The 27319-nt window shown below is 47.9% G+C and overlaps 1 protein-coding gene across 1 annotated transcript in view; it reads right to left on the bottom strand.

Annotated features, from left to right (window-relative positions):
* The window catches only part of GPR157 (G protein-coupled receptor 157), a 37914-nt gene extending 18817 nt beyond the window's left edge, over positions 1-19097 (bottom strand). The window contains exon 1 of the mRNA XM_071217797.1: positions 18607-19097. Coding sequence (XP_071073898.1) covers positions 18607-18989 — 383 coding nt within the window. The 5' untranslated portion in view covers positions 18990-19097. The remainder of the gene's footprint in view (positions 1-18606) is intronic.
* Positions 19098-27319: the final 8222 nt, after the last annotated feature.

Here is a 27319-nt window from a genome sequence, read left to right as displayed (position 1 = left end):
AGAAGGAAATTTATAGCCCCCAATACTTACATTAAAAAAGAAGAAAGAGTTAAAATCAAAGACAGCTGGACAAACTAGAAAATGAACAGCAAACTACTTGCAAAGCAAGCAGAAGGAATGAAATGAAATAACAATCAGAGCAGAAATAAATGAAATTGAGAAAACAAAAACAATAGAGGGAATTAACAAAACCAAAAGTTGGTCCTTTGAGATCAACAAAATTGACAAACCCTTAGACTGACAAAGAAAAAATGAGAGCGAAGATGCAAATAAAATCAGAAATGAAAATGGAGACATTACTACTGACCCCACAGAAATAAAAGAGATCATAAGACAATATTAAGAACTGTGGGTCAACAAACTAGACAACATAGACGAAATGGACAAATTTCTAAGAACATACAAACAAGCTACACTAACCCTTCAAGAAACAGAAGACCTTGACAAACCAATCACAAATAAAGAGATTGAAACAGTCATCAAAAACCTCCCCAAAATGAAAAGCCCTGGACCAAATGGCTTCACAGGTGAATTCTACCAAGCATTCAAAGGAGATGTAGTATCAATCTTACACAAAATCTTCCAAAACAGTGAACAGGAAGGAACACTACCAAACTCATTCTATGAAGCCAATATCACACTAATATCAAAGCCAGATGAAGGTATTACATAAAAAGAAAATTACAGACTTATTTCCCTAATGAATATAGATGCAAAAATCTTCAACAAAATACTTGCTAATCAAATCCAACTACACATTAAAAAAATTATTCATCACGATCAAGTGGGTTTTATACCAGACATGCAAGGGGGGTTAACACAAGAAAATCAACCAGTGCAATATACCACATTAATAAGTCAGAGAAGAAAAATCACACGATCATCTCAACTGACACAGAAAAAGCATCCGACAAAACCCAGCATCCTTTCTTGATAAAAACGCTCCAAAAGATGGGAATTGAAGGAAACTTTCTCAACGTGATAAAGGGCATGTATTCAATGATGAAAGACTGAAAGCTTTCCCATTGACATAGGGAACAAGACAAGGATGTCCACTGTCACCACTGTTCCATCTAGTGCTAGCGGTTCTAGCTAGAGCAATCAGGCAAGAAAAAGAAATAAAAGGCATCCAAATTGGAAAGGAAGAAGTAAAACTTTTGCTATTCGCAGATGATAAGACCCTACATCTAGAAAGTCCTGAAAAATCTACAACAAATCTACTAGAGCTAATAAATAAGTTTATCAGAATGGGAAAATTAGTAGGCAAAATCAGTAGTGTTTCTATAGACTAGTAATGAGCAATCTGAGAAGGAAGTCAGGAAAAAATTCACTTATAATAGTGACTAAAAGAATCAAATATTTAGGAATGAACTTAACCAAGGACATAAAGGATTTGTATTTAGAAACCTATAATGTATTGCTAAAAGAAATCAAAGACCTAAGTAGATGGAAGAACATTCCAGGTTCATAATCTGGAAGACTAAATAAAGTTACGATGTCAGTTCTACCCAAAAACACAGATTCAATGCAATCCTGGTAAAAATTCCAATAGGATGTTTGAAAGAAATGGAAAAGCCAATAAACAAATTTATTTTAAAAGGTCAGGGGCCCTAAATAGCCAGAAACATCTGGAGGACTCTCACTTCTGGACGTTAAATCACATTACCTTGCTATGGTTAAAAACAGCATGGTACTGGCATAAAGAACCCAAATGATTATGCAGAAATAGAACCTCACTTCTGTGGTCCAGTGTTTTTTGAGAAGGCTATGAAGCTCACCCAGCTGGGTCAGAACAATCAAACAACAAATGGTGCTGAGAGAATTAGATATCCACAGCCAAAAGAAAGAAGACCCCTATCTCACACCTCATACAAAAATTAACTTAAAATGGATCAAAGACCTAAATATAAATTCTAGAACCATAAAGTTCCTAGAAGAAAATGTGAGAAAACATTTTCAAGACCTGGTAGTAGGTGCTGGTTTCTTAAACCTTACCCCCAAAGCATAAACAATGAAAGAAAAAATGGATAAATGGGGCCTTCTCAACTTAAACACGTTCGCCCTTCAAAGGATTTTGTCAAGAAGGTGAAAGGGCAGCCTACTCAAATGGAGAAAATATTTGGAAAACACATATTCAATAAGGGTCTGATTTCCATGCTATATAAAAAGATCATACAACTCAACAATAAAAAGGCAACCAATCCAATTTAAAAATGGGGAAAATACTTGGACATTTTTCCAAAGAGGAAATACAAATGGCAAAAAAGCATGTGAAAAAAATATTCAGTAGCACTTGCTATTAGGGAAATACAAATCAAAACTATGAGATACCATCTCACACCTCATAGAATAGCCATGACTTAAAAAATAGAAAACTACAAGTGCTGGAGAGGATGTGGAGAAATAGGATCACTCCTTCACTGTTGGTGGGAAGGTTGAACAGTGCACCCTCTGCGGAAGACAGTTTGACCATTCCTCAGGAAGCTAAATACAGAACTGCCATATGATCTGGAATCCCTCTACTAGGAATATATCCAGAAGAACTGAAAACAGGGACACAAACAGACATTTGCACACCAATGTTCACAGCAGCATTATTCACATTTGCAAAAGATGGAAACAACCCAAGTGTCCATCAACCAATGAAAGGATAAACAAAATGGGATCTATGCATATGATGGAATAATATGCAGTAAGAAGAAATGAAATTGGGACACACATGACAACGTGGATGAACCCTGAGGATATTATGCTGAGTGAAATAAGCCAGAGAGAAAAGGTCAAATATTGTGTGGTCTCACTAATATCAATGAAATATGAAGAATAAACACATGGCATTAAAACCTAGAGCATAGGTTACTAGAAGATGGGATGAGGGCTGAGAAGGGGTACTGATCCTTAATGTACAGAGAACTTTTAATTAGCTTGGCTGTAATATAACAAGCATGGCCGGGCTGTAAATGTGATTGTGGCTGAAAGGAGGGGTCTAGGGGATGTAATTGTCAAGTGAAAGAACTAGAGACTACTCTAGGGACTGAATAACATAGTGAATGAGGAGGTAGATAAGAAGTGTGGTTGAGGGGAAATGGAATTGGCCAAGTGGTTAGGGCGTCTGTCTACCACATGGGAGGTCCGCGGTTCAAACCCCGGGCCTCCTTGACCCGTGTGGATCTGGCCCATGCGCAGTGCTGATGCGCGCAAGGAGTGCCCTGCCACGCAGGGGTGTCCCCCGCGTAGGGGAGCCCCACGCGCAAGGAGTTTGCCCTGTAAGGAGAGCCGCCCAGCGTGAAAGAAAGTGCAGCCTGCCCAGGAATGGCGCCGCCCACACTTCCCGTGCCGCTGACAACAGAAGCGGACAAAGAAACAAGACGCAGCAAATAGACACAGAAAACAGACAATCGGGGGAGGGGGGGAATTAAATAAATAAATCTTTAAAAATAAAACAAAAAGAAGTGTGGTTGATAGTACAATTCAAAAAAGTTCTATGAACTAGTACAAATGTACATCACTATTACAAGGTGGTAAGAATATAATTAACATAATTTATGGGCTATAGTTAACAGCAATATTGTAATATTCTTGCATCAATCAATGAAGTTACTCTATCAACACTAATGAACAATAATGGGGCATGTGATTTTTTTTTTGGACTAAGGACAATGTTTAAAAATTTGCTGAGGCGAAGACTGCACAACTCTGTGAGGAAGGTGAGAGCCATTGAGTGAACACTCTGGATAAACTGTACAAGGCCTGGAACTGTATAACACAGCGAACCGTGTAATGGATGGTGAACTGTGGTTAACAGGACAAATACGAGTGTTCTCTCATGAACAATAACAAATGTACAATACTAAGACATGCTGTGAATAATAGGGAGGTATGGGGGGAAATACCCAATGTAAGCTGCGGAGCATAGCTACTTGCAATATTTTGATGATGTTCATAATCTGTAACAAACGTTCCACAATAGCGCAAGGTGTTGGTGGAGGAGTGATGTACGGGAACTCGTGTTATGCATGATTGTTTTGTAAGCTCACATCTTATCTAATAAATCAATAAATAACATATATCAAGAAACCAACAACAAAAAATAAAGCTACAGCAAGAAAGAGGTGGCTTAATAAATCACCTATGAAAAAGACGAAGGGATTTAGTTGATTACAACCTAGAAACTCATGTGGTCCGAGGGCCGCCCTGACGCCCAGGTGTGGACTGTGCTGCGGCTCCAGGTGCACATCTGCCGCCACCCTCTAACCCTAAGGCTGGCAAGCTGGCACCCGAGCTGGCTCACCCGGGGAGCAGGTAAAGTGACTTGCGTGATCCTCAAGTGTTTCAAAAATCTTGATGAGGTTCTGCCTGTGGGGACAGGTCAAGAGCTCAGGTCTTAACTCCCAGGGCTGCCCGAGGGCGGAAGGGCAGGTGCCGCAGGGAGGCTGCACGGCCATGTGCAGGAGAGGCTCTGAAGGGCCTTGGGGAAAGGGACGTGGGTGAAAGCAGGTCCCCCACAGGGCCCCTTCTCTCCAGCCCTGGGACGGCTGGGGTCTGCTGCCTGGAGGAAGCCTCCACCCTGAGCAGAACGCCCCTCCAGGGGCACCGCTAGCCTCTCCCCGCGTCACCCCAGCTCTGACTTGTGTCTGCCAGAGCCTGGGGCAGACTCTGGGCTATAGTGGGGAGGGGGACACATGGCCCAGGCCAGGGGATCAAGATGAGTCCCAGCTCCTGGCACCAGACTCCCAGAGGCGAAGGGATGGATCAGAATGCCCTGCCCCCTCCCGCCAGGGCCAGAGGTGCGGAGCTGGGCGGGGCTGGGGGCACACAGCCCAGGGGAGGCACGACCAGGGCCACCCAGAGGCGACTTCGCCCTCCTCGGCACTCGGCACCCTCTTGGTTTTTGAATCTCCTCCAGAGAGTGGGAACTGGACGTACGGTGCTGGAGCAGCCACGCGCTCAGCCAAGCCCCCTGCGCTCCCTGGCTTCCCAGGCAGTGGTCACCGGGCCCCGCGGGCGGCCTGGCCCCTGAGAGGATGGCCTGGGTTCACCTGGCACCCCCGCCCCCAACAGACGGTCCCCTGGAGCTTCTGGCTCTGCCTGATGACCACGTCTTCTGGCGTGTGGTCCCCAAAACCTCTCCCCAGCAGAGTCAGGGTGCGGGACACTTCCTCTTTGCTCAGAGTTGGGGAATTCCACCAGAAGTGTAGGCCGATGTGCAAAGACCCTTCCGCGCCCCCGCCCCACTGCACCCCTGCCACGCACTCTGGGGGGAGGCTGTGAGGGGTGAAGGCCTGGGCTGCCCTGGCCCCTCCCCGCAGGGCACGCCCTTACTATAGATCTTGGGGGGTGGGGTGGCGGCAAGCAAGGGGGCCTCCTCCCCCTCCTGTGGGCCAGCAGCTGCTCGGGTCTGCCAACTCCCCGTAGCTGGGGGGCAGCGTGAAGGTCCATCAAAAATGCTCCCGGGACAAAACTGTCAGGCAGGAGACTCTGCAGGGGGCAAGAGGGAGGCGGCTCAGAGGGACACCTGCCACAGCTGGCGGGAGCAGGTGGAGCCGGCCACAGGGTCCGTGGCCGCTTGGAGGTTACAAGGGGAAGGTACTGCTCGGGGTATGGGGCAGAGGGACAGCAGCTGAGAGCTCAGGGAGGCACCCCCGGGCTGGGCCACGGGGTTACAGGAGGGGGTGTCCCCGGAGCCACAGCCCTGGCTCCCGGCTGGCCAGGGTCTGGCTGGGCCCACGGCTCCCCTGAGCGGCCGGCCCCCGCACACAGCTGGTGCAGGGCACTGGCCTGGCTCACGGCAGTGACCTCTGAAAACATCTGGGGGGGAAGCAGACAAAACCAGCTCAACTCTTGTTTTTAAGGGGAGCACCAAGAAGACTCGGGGTGCTGCTGAGTTCATCCCCTCGTCGAGACGTGGCCTGCTCGGAGAGCACCCCCAAGGCGCCCCGCTCTGCCCTGTGGCTTGTCACTGCAGCCCGCAGAGAGCTATGGAGCCCACGTTCCCCCTTTTCTCTACATTGGAACTCCTCACAGAGCAGAGCTTTTAGGGTGAACTTGGGGTGCCACCAATTCTTCTGGACCCCCAGGTGGATTCCAGAGGGTGGGCAGGTACATTGAAAGGGGGCCCAGGGCTTCGGCCTGCCCCTGCCGGGGCCTGTGACCAGGTCCGAGCCTGTCACAGCAGAGTCAGAATAAATTCCAGGAGCACCGGAGGCAGCCGGCTCGGCCAGGCCTCTCTCTGCTGACGTGGGAGATGACCGTGGCCAGCCCCAAGTACCCCCCCCCCCCCGCCAGCTGCAGGCAGCGGTTCACTCTCTGGCTTCCGCCATCACTCAGGAGTCTACCACTTTGGGGTGGAGGGGCTGATGACCACTTGTCAAAAGGCAGGTGACCTTCTGTGGGGGCCGGGCAGGGTTCCGGCCAGTTCTGCTTGTCATCTGAAGGGAAGTGTCCTCACCCACAGCTGCTCCATCCCCGCTCCTCTCAGGGCTGTAAAGAGGCGGCCAGGGATGTGTGCCACGTGGAGGTACCAGAGGGGGCCTGTTTCCTGCCACCTCATGAGCTAAGACACATGGGAAGGGGCTTCGTGAATACAGCTGGATGCTTTCATACAACCTTAGAAAGGCAACTACCGCCAGGAAATTCACCTCAAAATACCAGCGAGGTCAACGGATGCTAAAAAACTCTTGGGGTGGAAGTTTGTATCGTCTCAAATATTTCTTAACAGTATTAACTAACTAGAAAATGGAAAACAGAAACTTCGCAGCTGTAAGAAATGGAGATTAGTTTAGTTTTCACATCAAGGAAGAAAATATTAACTAATGTAAGCTGGCAGCCTACTGCCTTTGGCTCCCACTCCCAGGTTAAGCAGGAACAAAGGAAACCAGCTTAAGCCAGTCCTATGGCCAGTAAAAAGGATGCACAAGAAAGAGCTAAGTCAATACCAATTCAGCACTAAATTCCATACTTTATTTGGCAGAAGGAGCAGGTAAAAGCTAAAACGGTTGGAATGTGATGGGGGAAGCAGTTAATAAGAAACTGGGAAACTTGCATGAGAAAGTTAGACTTCTCGGATAGGCTGTAACCTCTGAAGTATCCAATCTATGGAGAAACAGAGGAAGGGCTTGCATGCTGGGCTTAGGGGTATAAATTGTGTCATTTTTCTTTGTTCAGGGCACCAGCCACATTCTGATTGTGAACCTCTTCTTGAAAGATTGAGAATAAATTCTTCTCCACAATCGGGTAAGCCTTATTTTCTTCCAGAAGGAGATTTCTTTCTTAGAGCTTTGGGGGCTTGCCCGGGATTCTGAAGCTTCAGAGAGCAGACGCCCCGGGTGGATGACGGGGAGGCGCGCCCCGCTGTTGAAGTGGTCTTGGACTCCACCAGCGGGGGTCTCGCCTCTGGTAGCCAAGAAACCCGAGAACAGACGCTTAGATATGCTGATTGAGGATGAGAAAAAGGGAAGTGAAAATCTGCCTCTCGTTGACCAAGTGACTCCATGCATGGACCAAAGTGAAAACAAGGGCTAGTAAGTATTACCTTAGTGGTCAGAAATTCTGAAGAGTCTGAGGTTGATTGTACGTGCATGAGACACGTGACATACAGTGTGACGTGAGTGCGGAGCCCCAATTTGCGTTTCCCTTCTCCCACGAGGGAAAGGGCCGGAGATGGACAAAGCGAAAGAGTCGAGAGAAAGAGACCCAGACAAGATCCAGAACGGGAAATGGAGGCAGTCAGTCACCTGGGAAAAAGGGTAAAGGGTATCTGTAGGATCCCCCGGAGACATTCCTCCAGATAGTCCATTAGGGAGGATGTTAAGGCTTTGGACTGACAGTGATCAGACCAGGGAAAAAGACAAGAAGAAAATGGTTAAATACTGCTGTTGTATCTGGACCAAGGAAAGTATTTTACCACCTGACGTATTCTGGCCAAAACACGGGGCATATGGGGGTTGGCTTTGTGCAGACCCTGTACTGTGTGTTAATGGAAAAACACCCTTCTCCAAAGAAGACTCCGACCATGCCATGTGCTGGATAAAGGGAAAGGGGGCCACTCTATCCTATCAAAGCTGAAAATCTAAACCCTGAGACTAAGCTTGAAGAAACTAAGGCTGCAGAAACTAAAGCTGGAGAAACTAAAGCCTGGGGCCCCCTGTCTAATCTCCCTCCTCCTTATGTTCCCCCTCCCCTCCTGGGAGAAGAGCCATTAGACTTGGAGGGCCCCACAGAACCCATTCTAAACCTTGGGGAACCAGAGAATCAATTGGGGCCAACAGCCCCACCGATTACAACTCACCAACAGCAGAGGAAAGAACTGGAACAGTGTAAGAAAGATATACAAAATTTTCCATTCCCCAGACCCTGAAGAGAAGAGAGTGAAAGAGCAAAACTCCACTGAGCCTTTGTATCCGCTGAGAGAAGTACCCATGGGGCCAGGGGAGATTGGCTATGTAAATGCCCCAGTGACGAGTACTGAAGTAAGGAACTTCAAAAAGGAGATGAAATCTCTAATGGAAGATCCAGTGGGGCTGGCTGAACAAGTAGCTCAATTCCTAGGTCCTAGCTTATATACCTGGCCCGAACTTATGTCCATACTGAATATCCTCTTTACGGGAGAAGAGGAACAGTGCGGAGGGCAGCTATGAAGGAGTGGGAAAGGCAGCATCCCCCAGGGCAGGGGGTAATGGCAGCAGAACAGGAGTTCCCAAACACAGACCCTAATTGGGATAATAATGACCTGGGGGACAGAGTACATGAAAGATCTTAGAGACCTCATTATACAGGGGATCAAACTGGCCGTACCCAAATCTCACAACTTGAATAAGGCCTTTGAAGTAGCCCAGAAGGATGAAACTCTCTGCTTACTGCAACAATCAAGGGACCAAGTGAGGAAATATTCAGGGATGGACCCTGATGATCCTGTGGCTCAGGGAATGTTAAAAGTCAGCTATGCGAAGGGGTCTTGGCCTGACATTCAGAAGAAGATTCAGAAAATAGAAGGATGGATGGATAAGCCACTGGAAGAGTTATTGAGTCCCAGAAAGTGTTTGTTTGGGAGAGAGGAGGAAAAACAAAAACAGAAAGCAAAGGTTATGATAAGCACAGTTGATCAAATGGTTAAGAAAAGATTGGAGATAAGTGGGGGTGGGGGGCTGGGGGGGAACAGGCAGAGACGCAGAGGTGGGATAAAGATGCAAAATGGGCTTATTTAGATAAGGGAGCAAGGAGAATGCAAGATTCTGCACCGTGCTATCACTGTGGGAGGCCTGGTCATTTCAAAAGCAAATGCCCGAGATTAAAGAGAGTCAGGTAATCCCCCTCATGAATTTTGAGGATTAGGGGGGTCTGAGGCTCCTCACTTCTAAAGCCCACTGGGAGCCTTTAGTAATTCTAAGGGTGGGCCCATATCAGGAAGAAATTATATTTTTAGTGGACACCGGGGCAGCCCGATCATCTGTGTCTCATCTCCCCAAAGGAACCAAACTCTCTGGCAGTTCCCTTACAGTCTCAGGAGTAAAAGGAGAAGGAATTGAGGTCCCCATTCTTTCTCCCACTATTATTTTTTGGGAGGACAATCAAATTGTAGCCCTTTGTTGTACATCCCAGAAGCCAGGAGTAATTTGTTAGGAAGGGACTTAATAGTATTCACGGGTCTGGATTTGGAAGTAAGGGATGGGCAGATAGAAGTAATCTTAACCATGCTCACAGAAGAAGATGAAAAGGATATCAGAGAGGAAGTGTGGGTGAGAGAAGGGAATACAGGGGGGTTTGCAGGTACCCCCTATTAAAATCAAATTGAAAAAGGAAGGGGCAGTTATTTGTCGAAGACAATGTCCCATTCCCCTTAAGGGGAGGCAGGGGCTTCAACTCATCATCCAAGGCCTCCTTTGGGATGGACTCCTGGAGCCCTGCATGTCCCCTTCAATTCTCCTATCTTGCTCATTCAGAAATTGGACAGTAGCTGGAGGTTGGTACAGGATCTAAGGGCCATTAATCAAATTGTTCAAGTTCAACACCCAGGAGCCCCAAACCCATATGCTCTCCTTAGTTTAAGATCCCCTGTCATCATAAATGGTTTAGTGTAGGAGATCTACAGGATGCCTTTTGGGCCTGTCCTCTTGATCCAGAGAGTAGAGACTTGTATGCCTTTGAGTGGGAGGATCCTTCTACAGGAAGAAAACAACAATATAGGAGACAGTTTTACCCCAAGGCTGCAGGAACTAGAAAAAGTATTGGAGAAATCTGCAGTCCCATCTGAAATTTCCCTTTTACAGTATGTAGATGATATGCTAATATCAGGGGAAGAAAAGCAGATGGTAGCATGAACTACAAAGAGCTAACTGAATTTCCTGGGAGATCAAGGGCTAAGAGTGTCAAAAAGTAAGCTACAATTTGTAGAAAAGGAAGTCAAATACCTGGGTCATCTCATTACTGAATGAAGGAGGAAGAGAAATCCAGAAAGAATTCAGGCCATTACTGAATTACTCTTTCCCAGATAAAAAGAGAATTAAGACTTTTGGGATTGGTGGGATATTGTAGATTATGGATAGATTCTTATGCATCCCTAACCAAACGGTTACACCAAAAACTATTGGAGGAGGAGCTGACAAATTAGAATGGAAGGAGGAGGAAGTAAAGGCCTTAGAGGGGCTCAAACGAGCATTGGTGCAAGCCCCTGTTCTAGCCCTCCCCTCCCTCGAGAAACCTTTCCGTCTGTTTGTAACAGTAGGTAAAGGGACAGCCTTGGGAGTCCTAACCCAGATCTGGGGAGGCCAAAGGAAGCCTGTGGCCTTCCTTTCCAGAATCCTGGACCCTGTCTCCAGGGGACGGCCAGGGTGTGTTGAGGCCGTGGCAGCAACTGCTCTCTTAGTAGAAGAAAGCAGGAAACTGACCTTTGGAGGGGCCTTAGTTGTTAGCACCCCTCATCAGGTCAGGACTATTTTGTCTCAAAAAGCAGGAAGGTGATTAATGGATTCCCAAATTCTGAAATATGAGGCGATTCTAATGGAAAAAGACAATTTAATGTTGACAATTGATCATAGTCTGAACCTAGCTTCTTTGCTTTGGAAAGGTCCCAACCAGGTAGAAACTCCTGAACATGATTGTTTAGACTTAATCGAATACCAAACCTGAGTCCAGACAGACCTAGGGGAACTTCCCTTACATTTGGGGGAAAAATTGTTCACAGATAGGTCTTCTAGGGTCCTGGAAGGAAAAAGGCACAATGGCTATGCTGTTGTTGATGGACTAACTTGTGAGGTGAAAGAAGCTGGCCAACTGCCCAATGATTGGTCAGCTCAGACTTGTGAGCTGTGTGCATTAAATCAAGCCCTTAAATTGTTAGAGGAAAAAGATGGTACAGTCTACACAGATTCTAAATATGCCTTTGGTGTGGTCTACATCTTTGGAAAAATGTGGGAAGAAAGGGGATTGATCAATAGCAGAGGGAAGGAATTAGTCTATGTGGAACTGGTAAAACAAGTGTTAGCCAGTCTGCTCTTACCAAGGGAAATAGCCATGGTACATATAAATGGGCATCAGAAATGTCACACTTTTGAAGCAAAAGGCAAGAGATTGGCTGATGAGAAGGCCAAAGAGGCTTCCCTCTGTTCCCCTCTGGAACTAATGGTCCTGATACCCTCCATCCCCAAAGAAATTGGAATCCTATATTCTCTGAAAAGGAAGTAAAAGAACTAGAACAACTGGGGGTGACCTTAGATAGCCAAGGGAAGTGGCTCCTCCCAGATGGCCGGCAGATGTTTAATAAACAAATAATGAGGGAAATACTAGCAGCGGTTTTGTACCAAGGGAGTCACTGGGGAGTGCAGGCCCTGTGTGACCTGGTCCTCAAGCATTTTGGGTGTGTGGGCCTTTATACTATAGCCAAACAAATGAGTGAACAGTGTATAACCTGTCAGAGAGTTAATAAGAAAGTTTTAGGAAAGCCAGTGCAAGAGGGGAGGGAGCCCAACCTCAGACCATTCCAGAGCATTCAGGTTGATTATACTGAAATACTCCCTGTAGGTCGACCAAAGTATGTTCTGGTTATTGTGGATCACCTGACAGGGTGGGTAGAAGCATACTCTCTTGCTTCAGCTATAGCATCAGGGACTTCAAAAATTATCCTTGAACAAATCATTCCCCAATATGGGTTAGTAGAAAATATAGATTCAGACAATGGTAGTCACTTTACATCCAGAGTGTTGCAAAATATTATGCAGGGTCTAGGTATCACATGGAACTCCCATACACTCTGGCACCCGCCATCCTTAGGGAAAGTAGAAAGAATGAACCAAATCTTAAAAAAAATCACTCTAAGTTGGTCTTAGAAACCAAATTACCATGGGTTAAATAGCTCTGTTAAGAATCCGGACTGCCCCTAGGAGGGAACTGGGAATTTCTCTTTATGAAATACTCTTTGGTCTGCCCTTCCCTGGGAAGCCTGGAGAACTTCCCACCTTCAAGTCGAAGGATCTCTTTCTTCAAAATGATAGACTGGCCTTGTCTTCTACTTTGTCATCCCTTAGACATGGGGGTTTGCTAGCTCAGACTCCACCTCTTGAATTTGCAGTCCAACAACACCAACCTGGCAGCTGGGTCCTAATCAAGTCATGGAAAGAGTCCAAACTCCAACCGAGCTGGGAAGGACCTTATCAATTTTGCTGACAACTGTAAGAGCAATCCAAATGGCAGAAAAAGGCTGCACTCACTACACTCGAGTTAAAGGACCAGTACCTGAACCGGATGATAAGTACCCAACAACTTCGTCTGAGTCTTGGAAAATAATTTCAGCCTCAGATCCCTTAAAGATTACACTGAAATGACAATAGTTGGGGGAGGGGGAATAGTTGAGCTGGGTATCGTCCTACTCAACAATGGCCCTAGTCCTATTGGAATACCAAAGGAGGAATGCAGATCTTAAGTTACAGGTGAAAATAATCTTACTAGCCATGACGTTTCAAACTGGAGAAGCAACTAGCCCCATCAAATTAGTTATAAATGTGACTGAAGGTTTGGAGTCCCAGACGGTGCAGTTTGACACCTGCCAAGTAATAGACTGTGGGAATTTAGAGCACCAGTGATGGCTGAGTAGGGAAAATGAACACCTGTGCCCACAGCCAGTGGGGAATGGTTACAGTCAAGCCCTCCCCTGCCCCTCCTGGAATGATGTATGGTGGACTACCCAGTATAGGGATGGACCGTGAATATGGGATGGGTCTCACCAAGTTTGAGGCCATTAAAGGGTAAGATAACCTTTTATAAAGGTAATACCCTGCCAGACTACAAAAGTCTTCAGTGCAATCCAGTAGTAATAATATTAAGGAAGCAGACAAATTAGAAACTGAGAGCAGCGGCAGGGACCAAGTAGTCAATAGAGCATATGGAATGGGAGCAGACGTTACAGGTAAAGATCCTCTGGGGAGGCTCTGTGTCCGCATCCTTCCTCCCCCTGTAGATATGACGTCAACAACGCCCTCTCCAGCCAACCCTTCAGAAATACCACAGGAAAACCAACCAAAGTCAGTTCCCCGTTTCAAAGTGATCTCAAAGCAGTCAGGATATTTAAGGCAGTAGATTTTAAGCAAACCATAGAAATAGAGACAGGATATGGGGACACAAATGCCTGGGTAGAATGGATCAAATACACAGTCCAGAGTCTGAACAAAAGCAACTGTTACGGTTGTGCAACAGGCTGGCCCACAGCTCATGTACCCTTTCCACTAGGTATGGAAAAGCATAAAAGGGAGTTTAAGTGCATGATACTCCTCTTCCAGAATGCTACTCCTGGTGAAAATTGTACTACGTTGTCCTCTCTCTTCCCCCCAGTCAAAAACGGAAACATCAAGGCCATATCTGCCTCGCGTCTGGGCCCAGGGAATCACTCTGCTTGTCTCTCTAGACAGGGGGAAGGATTCTGGGACCTTGGAACTATGGCCTCGTGTACACGAGTGTGGAATGTAAGCAGTGATTGTACTGACAATTTCTCCAGTTTGGTCAGACCTCGAGCAGACCTGTGGTGGTCCTGTGGAAAGGGTGTTCTCCGACCAATACTGCCTGAGAGGTGGGGCGGAACCTGTGCTCTGGTCCAACTGGCTATCCCATTCACCTCGGCATTTGAAAAAGAAGCGAGAATATCATCCCAGGGAGGGAGAGAGAAGAGACGTTTTACTTGGTTCCTTTGACGAGCAGATCTATCTAGACAATATAGGAGTTCCCCGAGGAGTCCCAGATGAGTTTAAGGCTAGAAATCAGGAAGTAGCTGGGTTTGAGTCATTCTTGTTCTGGTGGGTCACCATTAATAAAAATGTAGATTGGACTAATTACATTTATTATAATCAACAGAGATTTATTAATTACACCAGGGATGCAGTTAAGGGAATTGCAGGACAATTAGATGCTACTAGCAGAATGGCATGGGAAAATAGCATGGCCTTAGCTATGATGCAAGCTGAGAAAGGGGGAGTCTGTGTTATGATTGGAGGTAGTTGCTGTACATTCATCCCCAAAACACTGCCCCTGACGGAACTATCACTAAAGCTTTACAAGGCCTAACAGCCCTAACTGAGGAATTAGCAGAGAATTCTGGCATTAGCAATTCACTCACAAGATAGCTTGAAAATTGGTTTGGAAAATGGAAAGGGGTTGCACTGTCCATCTTAACTTCCCTCATTATCTCAGCTGGGGTGCTTACCACAGTCAGATGCTGTATCATTCCTTGTGCCCGCAGGCTAGTTCAAAGACTCACTGAAACTGCCCTAACCAAACAAATGCCCATACAGTGTAGGCAAAACAATCTGTACCCCCTTAAAGAAGGAGACCCCTATGATGAAGAGTGTGAAATAGCCCTTAAAAAATTGAATGGAAATGTGAAAACTAAAAAGAGTTTAAAAGAAAGAGGGGTGATTGTAAAAAACAGAGATTAGTTTAGTTTTCACATAAAGGAAGAAAATATTAATGTAACCTGGCAGCCTACTGCCTCAGTCTCCCACTCCTCGGTTAAGCAGGAACAAAGGAAACCCGCTTAAGCCAGTCTTATGGTCAGTAAAAAGAACGCACAAGAAAAGCTAAGTCAATACCAATTCAGCACTAAATTCCATACCTTATTTGGCAAAAGGAGCAGGTAAAAGCTAAAAAGGTTGGAATGTGATGGGAGAAGCAGTTAATAAAAAATTGGGAAACTTGCGTGGGAAAGTAAGACTTCTCAGATGTAACCTCTGAAGTATCCAATCTATGGAGAAATGCAGGAAGGTTTTGGCCGCTAGGCTTAGGGGTATAAATTGTGTCATTTTTCTTTGTTTGGGGCACCAGCCACGTTTTCTGGTTGTGCGTCCCTTCTTGCAAGATTGAGAATAAATTCTCTTCTTCTCCACAATCGGGTGAGCCTTATTTTCTTCCAGAAGGAGATTTCTTTCTTACACAGTGGAGAAACCTGGCAGACCTCCCCTTAGCCAAGTGGTCGAAGGCAACCTGGCCGGGAGTGGGACCAAAGTCACTGCCACCTGACATGATGCAACTGGAACAGTTCTGTGAGATTCCTGCCCAGAAATCTGAATCTGGCGCGAAGGAAACGGCCGCCAAATCCAGACGGAGGAACATTCTACAAAGTAACTGGCCTGCACTCTTCAAAACTGTCAGTGTCACAGAACACAAAGACAGGCGGAAAGGCTAGGTTGAGGGAGAATGGAGAGACAGGAAAACTGTTATACATGAGCCGGACATTTCTTTTGCTACAAAGGACATTATTGAGACAATTTACAAAGCCTCAACAAAGACCCCATATCAGATAATAGCATTGCTCAGTGTGAATTTCCTGCTTTGGGTAAGTTTAGGTGATTATGTAAGAAACTGCCCTTGTCTCTAGGAAACAGACCCTGAAGTATTTAGAGGCTGAAGGTTACCACGTCTGCAATTTACTCTAGAATAGTTCAGGGGAAAAAAGAACCGGAGCAGGCAGCTAAGCTGACATGGTTCAATCTTAACATTTGGGAAATCTGGAAAGTTAAAGAATTATTGTTGGATTATATCTCAATAAAAAAAAAATTTTATTGTGGAGAAGAAACAAGATCAAATCCTTGGAGGAGCCCTGGCTCAACTCTAGGTTCTAAACCTGAGCCGCACCTCACCTGCGCCTCACCTGCACCATGACTGAGCCCAGGAGAACTGCAGCTCTCAGGGAGGGTAACCCTGCCCACCTGCTGGCTTACTGCTATCAAATGTGAAAGGGGTGCCCCTGGCAAGCCATCAAGAGCCAGATGCAGCTTGTGAAAAAAGTTTCCTGGGGATGAAGTCTAAGCTGCCCTCCTCCTCCAATCAGAAAAAAAAGTCTCTCTCAATAAAAACTCCAGCCCTGCACACAGGAGTGCTGTTAGATATTGCCACGGTTACCAGGGGACTCTCAGGAGGCATGTGGCCACTTGCCTGGGCACTCGTGCCTGCGCAGAGTCTCCCCGGCCTCCTCTTTTTACATGGTTGCAATCAGGTTTGCCCTTCAGTTGTTCAGTTTTATAGATGGCTTTTTTTTTCTCTTAAAAAATATGGATGATGGTGTCTACAACCAACACTGGATGCATGACATCCTGGGCACGGTCTGGAACTTACTGTTCCCTTACTGTAGGACATTTACGGTGCTTCCAAATTCTCATGATCATAAAGGCGCTGCCAAAAAGCTTTGTAGATACAGCTCTGTACATATTTTGGATTATCTCCTCAGATTAGGTCCCCAGAGATAGGATTACTGGGTCAAGGGGGGGTGAACCAAATACTTTCTGCAAGCTATTCCAATTTACATTGCCAATAATAATGTAGGAAAATACCGTTTTTACTGGTATTTATCATGTTAGCTTAGTATTCTGGTTAGTATTAGTTTTCTTCTAATTTAATGAAAAATGATACAAAACTTTTCTCTACTTATTTATCAACTGTCATTACTATTTGTCTGAGTATATCCTCTGCCAAACTTCCAAGAAGGGATGGTTTGAAGAAAAGGATTGATTTTCAGTGTTCAAAATATTTTAAAAGCAGATCGGTCATATAGTTTATGCTTGAAGACAAGATTTCTCACACTAACAGGTCCTTTGGCAACAACAGACTAATCCTCCAAAATAATATAGTCTTAGCAAGATCTTTGGCAATATATTTTGGGAGGATCTCAGTCAATAAATGAACGTGTTACATAGGTTTTAGCCAATTCCCTTGAATGCTAACTTCCTTTCTGAGGACTAAATTGCCAAACTCACTTTCTAGCTTGGATACAGGTCATTTTCTGTTCTTTTTTCTTTCAAGAAGTTGGTGGATCATATTCAACAGACGAAATGAACAATTTGCTTCTTTTTCAAAGTCAGAAAGGGACACAGACTTTCCTAGAAGGAGGTGATTCCTAAGTAAAAGAGAGCATGGCTAGAAAGCCCCTACCGGTGAGAAGTGAACAGAAAGCTCTCCCAACTCAGGTTTGCTAGGAAATCTCTCTTGTACAGACAGCTGCACCAGGTCCTCTATATCCATCCAAAAAAATATTATATTGCCTTCACTATTTTAAAAGAAAAAAAGGAAACAGAGCAAAAGTTCTGGCAAAGAGAGATGTAGTCTTGGGCTCCTTTTCCAGTACAAGTGAACTCTTGAACGCACGCTACGCATACCCAAGCTGCCCCTCCGGGACTGAGTCCCTGAAACGGACTTGCTGGGTCACGTGGGATGCCGCAGAGAGGACAGGTTTCTGCTGATCCCTGCAGCATCCGAGGCACGGTTGGGGTGACAGAATCACCATCTTGACTAGAACAGCTGAGAAGCAGGTCGCTTAGTCTTCCAGACACCAGCTGCTCTGAGGGCTGGAGGTCAAGGGACACGTGACACAGGCTGTGGCCTCCCCACTGAGGCACCAGGTGACCTGTCTCTACCAAAGTGTTGACTGTCCTCCCAGTCCCCTGGAAAGGACTCAAGATTTTAATAGAAAGGACCTATAATTAGGGCAGTATTATCTGGGGCAGGGAGAAGAGGAAATGCACCCTAGGACGCCTGCCTTTGGCTCAGCAGAGGACGCTGCGAGATTTTCGAAACCTGAACTGACACGGAGAAGAGGCCCACCTTCCTCCACAGGTGGGGGCTTCCTGGGGCGCTGCCTCGGCGAGGGCAGGTCGAGGCCCTGGCTTTCCCTGCTCTCCGACTCCAGGCAGGCTCGCAGCCCTTTCCACGCCCGCCTCTGCCACTAGCCTCAAAACAAATCAGCAGGGTGGTCCCTCGGGCGCTTTTACAGCCGAGGCGCTGCGTCCGCGTCCTGGGAGTGGCGGAGGGCACAGCGCCTGCGGTGGCCTGGGGCGGGGGTGAGGCTGGCAGGACCTGGGGGGGGGGGGGGTGCGGGCTCAGCAGCTGGGGCGGCCACCTGCTCCCGGGGCCGCCGCCTCCTCAACTCCCAGCCTGGGGACCAGGCGCTTCTCCCCGGGGTTGACAGAGGAGCTGGAATGCGGTGAAGCAGGAGGCGGGGAGGGCACACAGTGTCCTGGGCCAGCTGCCCGGGTGCTGCCAAGTTACCAAGCCCGGGCTGTGAGGGCGAGCACCAGCCCCGCACCCCCCGAGGGCCTGGGTCGGGGGGTCTCCAGGGCCAGCGGCGCCACCACCCACCTGACGACGTGGAACGCGCAGAGCAGGCGGCCCGTCCCGGGCCCGCGCGCGGTGCGGACGATGCTCAGGTACAGGTAGAGGGCGATGGCCACGGTCCAGAAGAAGGAGCTGGTGTTGGCGAAGGTGGAGAGCGCGCCCTGCAGCACGCAGTCCCACGAGGGGCCCGCGAAGTTCCGCAGCACCCCGTAGAAGTAGGAGGCGGCCGAGAGCAGGTCGGCCAGCGACAGGAAGAGCAGCAGGCGCCGCGCCCGGCTGCGCAGGTCGGGCCACAGGGCGTGCGTGGCCACCAGCAGGCCCGAGCCGAGCGCCGACAGCGCGCACGACAGCAGCACCACCGCGCGCTCCGACGGCACCAGCTCCGTGGGCGGCGCGGGCGGCGGCATGGCGGGCGGGCGCCGGGCGAGGCGGCGGGCCCCCGGCGAGGCGGCGGGCCCCACGAGCACACAGCCCCGGCCGCCCGCTGCGGCCGAAGCCGCCGTCCGGGCCGGGAGACACCCGCGCCCCTCGGCCCCGCCCCTGCCCCGCCCCTCAGCCCGCAAGCCGCGCCCCGCGGCCCCGCCCCGCCCCTCCCGCGCCCGGCCCCTCCCGCGCCCGGCCCCTCGTAGTTCTCGAGCCCGAGCCCCGCCCCTCCGCCCGCAGGCCGCGCCCCGGCCCCGCCTCCAGGCCCCGGCCCCGCCTCCCGGCCCCGGCCCCGCCTCCAGGCCCCGGCCCCGCCTCCAGGCCCCGGCCCCGCCCCTTCCCTACCACGCCCCTCACAGTCCGCAAGCGCGCCCCGCCCCGCCCGCGGCCGGCCCCTCCGTCCTCGAGCCCCGCCCCCGCCCCCGCCCCCGCCCCCGCCCCTCGCAGTCCGCGAGCCCCGCCCCTCGCGTGGGGCCGCGCGCTCCGCCCGGGGCTCTCCTGGCTCCGACTATCCCGCCCCGACGTCGGGTACAGGCGGCGCGGGCGGGTTTCGGGCTGCTGTTGCTTCCCTTCCGCGCGGTCAGCCGGTGTGTGTGTGTGTGGGTGGGTGCTGTGAGGGGGTGCTGTGTGTGCGGGGAGGTGTGTGCGTGCAGGGGGTGCTCTGTGTGCGGGGGGGGGATGCTCTGTGTGCGGGGGGTGCTCTGTGTGCGGGGGGGTGTGTGCGGGGTTGCTGTGTGCATGTGCTTGTGTGTGCGGGAGGGAGTGCTCTGTGTGTGTGCGGGAGGGAGTGCTCTGTGTGTGTGCGGGAGGGAGTGCTCTGTGTGTGGGGGGGTTGAGGGGCGCATTCTTTCCTCTGGGGCGGGAGCCTCTTTCCTCGCGCCGGGAAACCGCCCGTCTCAGGCTTACCTCAGGGGGCCCTTCCTTCGGGAAGGCGGTGTTTACAATTGCTCTTGCAACGAGCATGTGCCATTTTTTTATTAACAGATTCGATTTTTTACAATCAAGAAGTTAATACATAATTTACAGCTCTCTTTTAAAAGTACATGTTTTTATTGGGATGAAATTCACATACCACTGGATTCATTTTTAAGGGTACAATTGGTGGATTTTAGTATATTCACGCGGCTGAATATACAAAATGTCCTCAATACACTTACTGTGTGCAGCCATCACCACTAATTCTAGAACAGTCTCACGCCTCCAAACAGAAAACCCGCCCATTCACGGCCACTCTACAGCCCCCTTTCAGCCCCTGGCGCCCATTCATCAACTTTCTGTCTCTGCAGTTTTGCCTGTTCCAGATATTACGTATAAATGGGATTATACAATATGTGCGCTTCTGTGACTGGTTTCCTTTACTAGGTTGACACATATATCAGTACTTCATTCCTTTTTATTATCTAATAATATTCAATTGTATGAATATACCACTTATATCCAGAACCTGAATCTGGTCTGGAGGAAACAGCAGTCAAATTCAGATTGAGGGACATTCTACAAAATAACTGGCCTGAACTCTTCAAAAATGTCAGTGTCACAAGACACAAAGTCAGTTGAGGGAAGTGGATGTGGCTCAAGTGACTGAGCTCCAGCCTACCACATGGGAGGTCCCTGGTTTGGTTCAGGTGCCTCCTAAAGAAGACAATGAGCTGGTGATATGGGCAAGTACGGCAGGCTGACGCAACAAGACACAAGAAGAAAAACATGAGAGACACAACAAAGTAGGGAGCGAAAGGTCCTCCTAAAGAGGATGAGCAAGACAGTGAGCTGGTGCGACAGGCAGGCACAGCGAGCTGATGCAACAAGAGGACGCAACAAGAGACACAAGAAGAAAAACACAATGAGAGACTCAACAAAGCAGGGAATGGAGGTGGCTCAAACGACTAGGTGTCTCCCTCCCATATCGGAGGTCCTGGGTTCGGTTTCTGGTGCTTCCTAGAGAAACAAGGAAAATGAACAGACACAGCAAGTACAAACGAGGGTGTGGGGAGAAATATTACAATAAAATAAGTCTTAAAAGAAATGTCAGTTGATGGGCATTTGCGTTCTTTCTACTCCAGCGTTACGAACATTTGTGAACAAGTTTTTCCATGGACATAAGTTTTCACTTCTCTTGGGGTCGATATCTAAGAGTGAAATTGCTGGTTCCTATGGCAACTCTTACTTAAACCGTTTGTCAGAATGTTTTCCAAAGCAGCTACACCATTTCATATTCCCACCAGCAACATAGGAAGGTTCTAATCTGTGCACACCCTCGCCAGCACTTGGGGATTACAGCCATCCTAGAGGGTGTGAAGTGGTATCTTACTGTGGTTTTGCTTTGCATTTTTGCTGGTGACTAATGATGTTGATCATTTTTTCGTGTGCTTATTGTCCATTTGCAGATCCTCTTTGAAGAAATGTCTATTCAAATCCCTTGTCCATTTTAAAAGTTGAGTTATTTGTCTTTTCATTGTTGAGTTCTTTTATGTATTCTGGATACTAGACTGTTATCAGATATATGATTTGCAAAAATGTTCTGCCCTTCTGTCTTTTCACTTTTTTTTAATAGCATCGTTTAAAGCACAAAAGTATTTAATCTTGATAATGTCCTATTTATCTATTTTCATCTTTGGTTGTTAGTGCTTTTGGTGTTATAGCTAAGAAACCACTGTCTAATCCAAGGTTATGAAGACTTACACCTATGTGTTCTTCTAAGAGTTTTTATGGTTTTAGCTTTTATATTTAGGTCTTTGGTCGACTTTGAGTTAATTCTTATATATGCTGCATGTAAAGGTCCACTTCATTTGTTTTGCACCTGGATATCCAGTTGTCCTGCTACATTTGTTGAAAAGACTATTCTTTCCTCATTGAATGGTCTTGGCACTCTTGCTAAAAAATCAGTTGAGGGAAGCAGCTGTGGCTCAGTCAGCTGGGCTCCCGTCTACCATATGGGAGGCCCTGGGTTTGCGTCCTGGGCCTCCTTGTGAAGGCAGGCTCGCCGCCAAGAGCCGCCCGGCCTGCAAGCACCGCGGAGAGCTGACCCAGCAAGGTGACGCAACAAAAGAGGGAGACAAGTTAAAACACAGAAGACTGCACAGGTGAATGGATATAGAGAGCAAAACAACAAGCAAGCTGCAAGGGGGGGCGGAATAAATAAAAATAAAAATACTTTTTTAAAAAATCGAGAGCCAGTGAACAGTTTGGAAAAAAAAATCAATTGATCATAAATGTTTGGATTTATTTCTGGACTCAGTTCTATTCCATTGATCCATTGATGATCTATCCTTATGCCAGTACCCCTGTCTTTTTTAAGATTTATTTTTTTATTTCTCCCCGCCCCCTTGTTGTTTGCACTTGCTATCCTCCTTATTTCTTTAGGAGGCACTGGGAGCTGGACCAGCGAGCTCTCATGTGGTGAGCGGGAGCTCAGTTGCCTGAGCCACATAGTCTTTTTTTTTTTTACATTAAAAAAAATTCATTTAGTTTTATTATTGTCTTTTTTAAAAAAGATAAATAGATCATACAAAACATTACGTTAAAAAACATGAGATTCCCATATACCCCCCCCCCACTCCTCCCACATCACATCCCCTTTCATCAGTGAGGCACACTCATTGCATTTGGTGAACACACCCTGCAGCACTGCCACACCGCGTGGACCATAGTTTACATTGTAGTTCACACTCTCCCCCAGTCCATCTGGTGGGTTATGGCAAGATATACAATGTCCTGCGTCTGTCCCCACAATAACATTCAGGACAACTCCAAGTCCCGAAAATGCCTCATATCACACCTCTTGCTCCCTCTTCCTGCCCTCAGCAACTCCCGTGGCCACCATCTCCACATCAATGACACAATTACTTCCATTGCTAGAGTCACAACAGTTCTATAGTAGAATACCAGCAAGTCCACTCCAGTCCATAGTATATTCCTCCATCCTGTGGACCCTGGGATGGTGATGTCCACTCCACCTCTAAATCAAGAGGGGGCTTAGATCCCACATGGCTGATGGATGTGATTCTCCTGCTTGCAGTTGTAGACACTCTCGTTTCCCTGTTGTGGTGGTTGACCATCCTCACCTCCCTGTCAGCTGACCTGGGTAAGTCCAATGAACTGGAGCGTAGGTGTTGCAAGTCACATAGTCTTGATGACTGTGGCTTCATAGCAAGTTTTTAAATCAGAAAGATTTTGTTCTTTTTCAAGACTATCTATTTTGGGTCCCTTCCATTTCTATGTGAATTTGATGATTCACTTGCCAGTTTCTACAAAAAGACCAGATGGGATTTTAATAGAGATTGTGTTGAAACTATAGATAAATTTGGGGAGTAATACTATTTTAATAATAATAAAACTTTCCATAAACATGGGAGATCTTTCCATTTATTTGTCTTTAATTTCTGTCAATAATGTTTTGTAGTTTTCAGTATACATTGGATTTGATTTTGCATTTGATTCATAAAAGGCTAGACTCTGTATCTGCCTTTTAAAAACATTGTACTGGGAAGTGGATGTGGCTCAAGCAATTGGGCTCCTGTCTACCATACAGGAGGTCCAGGGTTTGATGCCCAGGGCCTCCTGGTGAAGGTATGCTGGCCCGTGTGGTGAGCTGGCCCATGCAGAGTGCTGGCACAGCAAGATGACACAACAAAAAGAGACACAGAGGAGAGACAATAAGAGACACAGCAGCTCAGGGAGCTGAGGTGACACAAGAGAATGATCGCCTCTCTCCCACTCTGGAAAGTCCCAGGATTGGTTCCTGGAGCCGCCTAACGAGAATACAAGCAGACACAGAAGAATACACAGTGAATGGACACAGAGAGCAGACAATGGATAGAGGGGGTAGAAATAAATAAATAAATCTTTCATTAAAAAAAACATTGCACTATAAAATGTGCATAATGAAAAGTGCATAAAATACAAATGTGCAATCTAATGGAAAATTATAAAGCAAAAACCCATCCAGAGTAAGAAATATAACGTTGCCAGCACACCAGAAGTCTTCCCCCAGCCCCTTAGTAATTTCCTTGCTTTTCTTTTCAACATCTATGTAGCCATCCCTAAACAAAATAGCAGTTTGTCATTGAGCTTCATATAAATGGGAGCATACTCTATGCTCCTTTCTACGTCTTGTATTTTTGCTCAACATTATTTTTTGTGAGACTCATCCACATTCTCACACATAGCTGTAGTTCATTCATTTTCACTGCTGTATAGTATTTCATTATATATTTATCCAGTCTACTGTTGGGGACATTTGGGGAGTTTCTGGGGTTTTGTCACATATAAACAATGCTGGAATGAAGATATATTATTTTTTAATCAGCAAAATACATTACTAAAAAAATCTTCTGCAGCTTGAGCCAACATATCTATAGAGTTTATTCTGCGGAGAACTGAAAACAGCTGCTTTCCTTCCAAGACACTTCTAATTGTTCCAGCATCCCCTGACCTCCAAGAGGGACTGCAGCTGGGCATTTTGTCAGTGAAGGCTTTCAGCTTTTCACTGGTGCTTTGTTTTAAGCTTGGGTTTTGCAACCAGTCCTGGATTTTGGCATGTGGCAGGGCAAAATTATGGAATGGACTCCGTCCCCAGATTGTCCATCATTTAATCCTCAGGTATTCGGGGGAAAGGGAGGTAGCGAGGTCTTCTGGAAACCTGCTCTGTGAGCATATCAAGCCTGACTATACTTCTACTGCTTTACTGAGATTAAAGACCTTTGCCACCTCCCAGGTGAGCAGTTGGCTATTTTAGAGGCCAGGAGGTTGTTTGGTTTAATGTGCACCAGGAAAGACATGCAATGATAGAGCGTCATTTAAGCTTGAAGCTGATTTCCCACAGTCTGAGCTCACCAGTGTGGCCCAGATGCATCCAGGCACTAACCAGGAGGTGAGACTCATGACTCCCCAAGTGGCTGGGTGACCCAAAGCCAGCACAGGTCTGTCACTTTTCACCACCACCGAAGGGAGCCACCAAAGATCCCAGAGTTCCTGGGGCTTTGCTTTCTCCTACCCCAAACTGACCAACAGCACAGACCAAGATAAGCCCCAGGCTCCACGCTGCCACTAATGGTTCCCAGCCCATACCGAATGCAGTGTCCCAATAGCCACGTTTTAAATTTCTGGTCTTTGAGTCCTCCTCCTCCCTCTTCCTTGTGGGGGAATTGGTAGGAAACTCAGCTGGAGTCTTCCTCTGATCCTAAGTCTTCTCTCGAGCAGCTGCACCAAGCCAGCTGGCAATTGTCTTCTGCTCCATGTCCAATGTCCGAAATGGCCCTGTCCAGTGTGCAGATGCTTCATGACAGCCTCCTCTGCACCCTAACATCTGTCTGCAGAGGTTGGGGCCCAGATCCCAACCCCGTAACTGTGACAGCAGCCCCATTAGCAGCAGGCCAGCGGGGGTTTGCAATCCCCTCCCTCCACTCACCCCAGGAGCTGGCACAAGAGTCTCCTCCTGACCACTGCAAAAGGAGCGACAATTTGACATCTCTAAATCAGGGGTGGGGGGTGGGGGGGACCTAAGTGATCTTCTGAGCTACAATACCAGCCATGTGGTTTTCAAACTAGAACACAAGAGGGACTTCCTCCATGGTTGGGTAGGAACCCAGGCTGGCCACCTTTCTCATTTCCCCATTTGAAGGTCAGGACGGTGCGGGCTTTGCCTCTAACCACAGCCCACGTCACCTGCTGCAGGGAGCTCGTCTTACCCTTCCTACTCAGGCGCCACCGAGGAGGAAGCGGCCCCTACGGGCCCCTTGTCATACTGATACGGTGCTCTGTGCGTGGCATACCTGCCTCCCCCGGCACGCCACCACCCAGGGCAACCACTGGGCATATTCGTGTGGCTGTCTGACCACACAGATAGAAGCCCAGGGAAAGCCTGGCTGGTCATAGTGGTGTGGGGGGTTCAGAGAGCCCCGTTCATGGGTAGTGAGTTTTCCCACAGGAGAAGCCCTCAGTTCTCGGCAGGGGTGAGTTCAAGCTCTCCCCATCACCTGGAGTCTCCCCCTCCCACGCTGAGCCCGGAGGCTGCTGCAGCTTTCAGGTAGTAGCACGCCAGCCGCCTCGGTAAAGCGGGGCCGGGCAAATCAAAGAAGAGCTGTGCCACCAAAAGGGAAAGGGCGTTCTCCTCTGTCCCCCCGCTCAGGGCTCGCTTGGTGGACAGGGGGCAAGGCCTCTGAGCGGAGGTCCTGTCAACTGGGAGGTCGTCAGCACGAAGCTGTTTAAAGCTCCCAGGACCGAGAGTGGACGGGCGTCCTGTGGGAGGCTGGGGCGCCGCGACGGTCAGGGGAGGGGGGAAAAAGTGTCAGGGAGGTGTCTCTTAGTGGGGCGGGGGGGGAGACATAAGACGAGCACCCCTCCTCCCAGAGACCCTTCAGAATCTTCCAGAAGTTCTGTGTGTTTGTTGCTTTATAAAAGGGGGCCATGGGCTTAAGCTATGTTGAAAACCTGGCTTTAAAAGCAAGTGGGATTACAAGAAAACTTTCACTGTTTGGGGTGATGAAAAAGTTTTGGTAACGGTTGGTGGTGACAGTAGCACAATCTTGTAAACATATTTCAGGCTGCTGAATCATACACTTAGAAATGGTTAAGATGGCAAATTTTATGTTATTTATGTGTATTAGTCAGCCAAAGGGGCGCTGATGTAAAATACCAGAAGTCTGTTGGCTCCAGAAAGGGTTTTGATTTGGGGTAGGAGCTTACAGATACCAGGCCGAAAGCGTAAGTACTTCCCTCACCCAAGTCTATTTCCACGTGTTGGAGCAAGATGGTTGCCAACGTCTGCCAGGGTTCAGGCCTCCTGGGTTCCTCTCTTCCCAGGTCTTGCATCTCTCTGGGCAGGTCATCTGTTTCCTCCACAAGGTCAGTTGTAGACTATGAGGCTCTCTAGGCTTTGCCTCTCGCCACATGGTCAGGTCAGCTATAGACCATCAGGTGAACGGCTCTGTCTCTCTCCCTGGGGTTTCTGCCTTGTCTAAGGAGCCATCTCTATTCCTGTGTTCTTCTCCTGGCTCAGGACTTCTCTTCCTGGGGCTTGCTTCTCTTTCCTCTGTGTGCTGACTTCCCCAGGCTCCAGTTCAAGACTGCAGCATTAAATTCCAAACCAGAACTCCAACATCAAAATCTCCAACTCTGTCCTTTGCCATGTCTTTTTTCTGTGAGTCGCCACCCACCAAGGGGCGGGGACTCAACACACTACTGACATGGCCCAATCAAAGCCCTAATCATAACTTAATCATGCCCAGGTACAGACCAGTTTTCAAACATAAACTAATATCTAGTTTTAGAATTCATAACTATATCAAACTGCTACATTGTTATCATAATAAAATTT

This window comes from Dasypus novemcinctus, chromosome 9 (assembly GCF_030445035.2).
Source record: "Dasypus novemcinctus isolate mDasNov1 chromosome 9, mDasNov1.1.hap2, whole genome shotgun sequence".
Lineage (NCBI taxonomy): Eukaryota > Metazoa > Chordata > Mammalia > Cingulata > Dasypodidae > Dasypus > Dasypus novemcinctus.
This window is presented reverse-complemented; position numbering and strand designations above follow the sequence as displayed.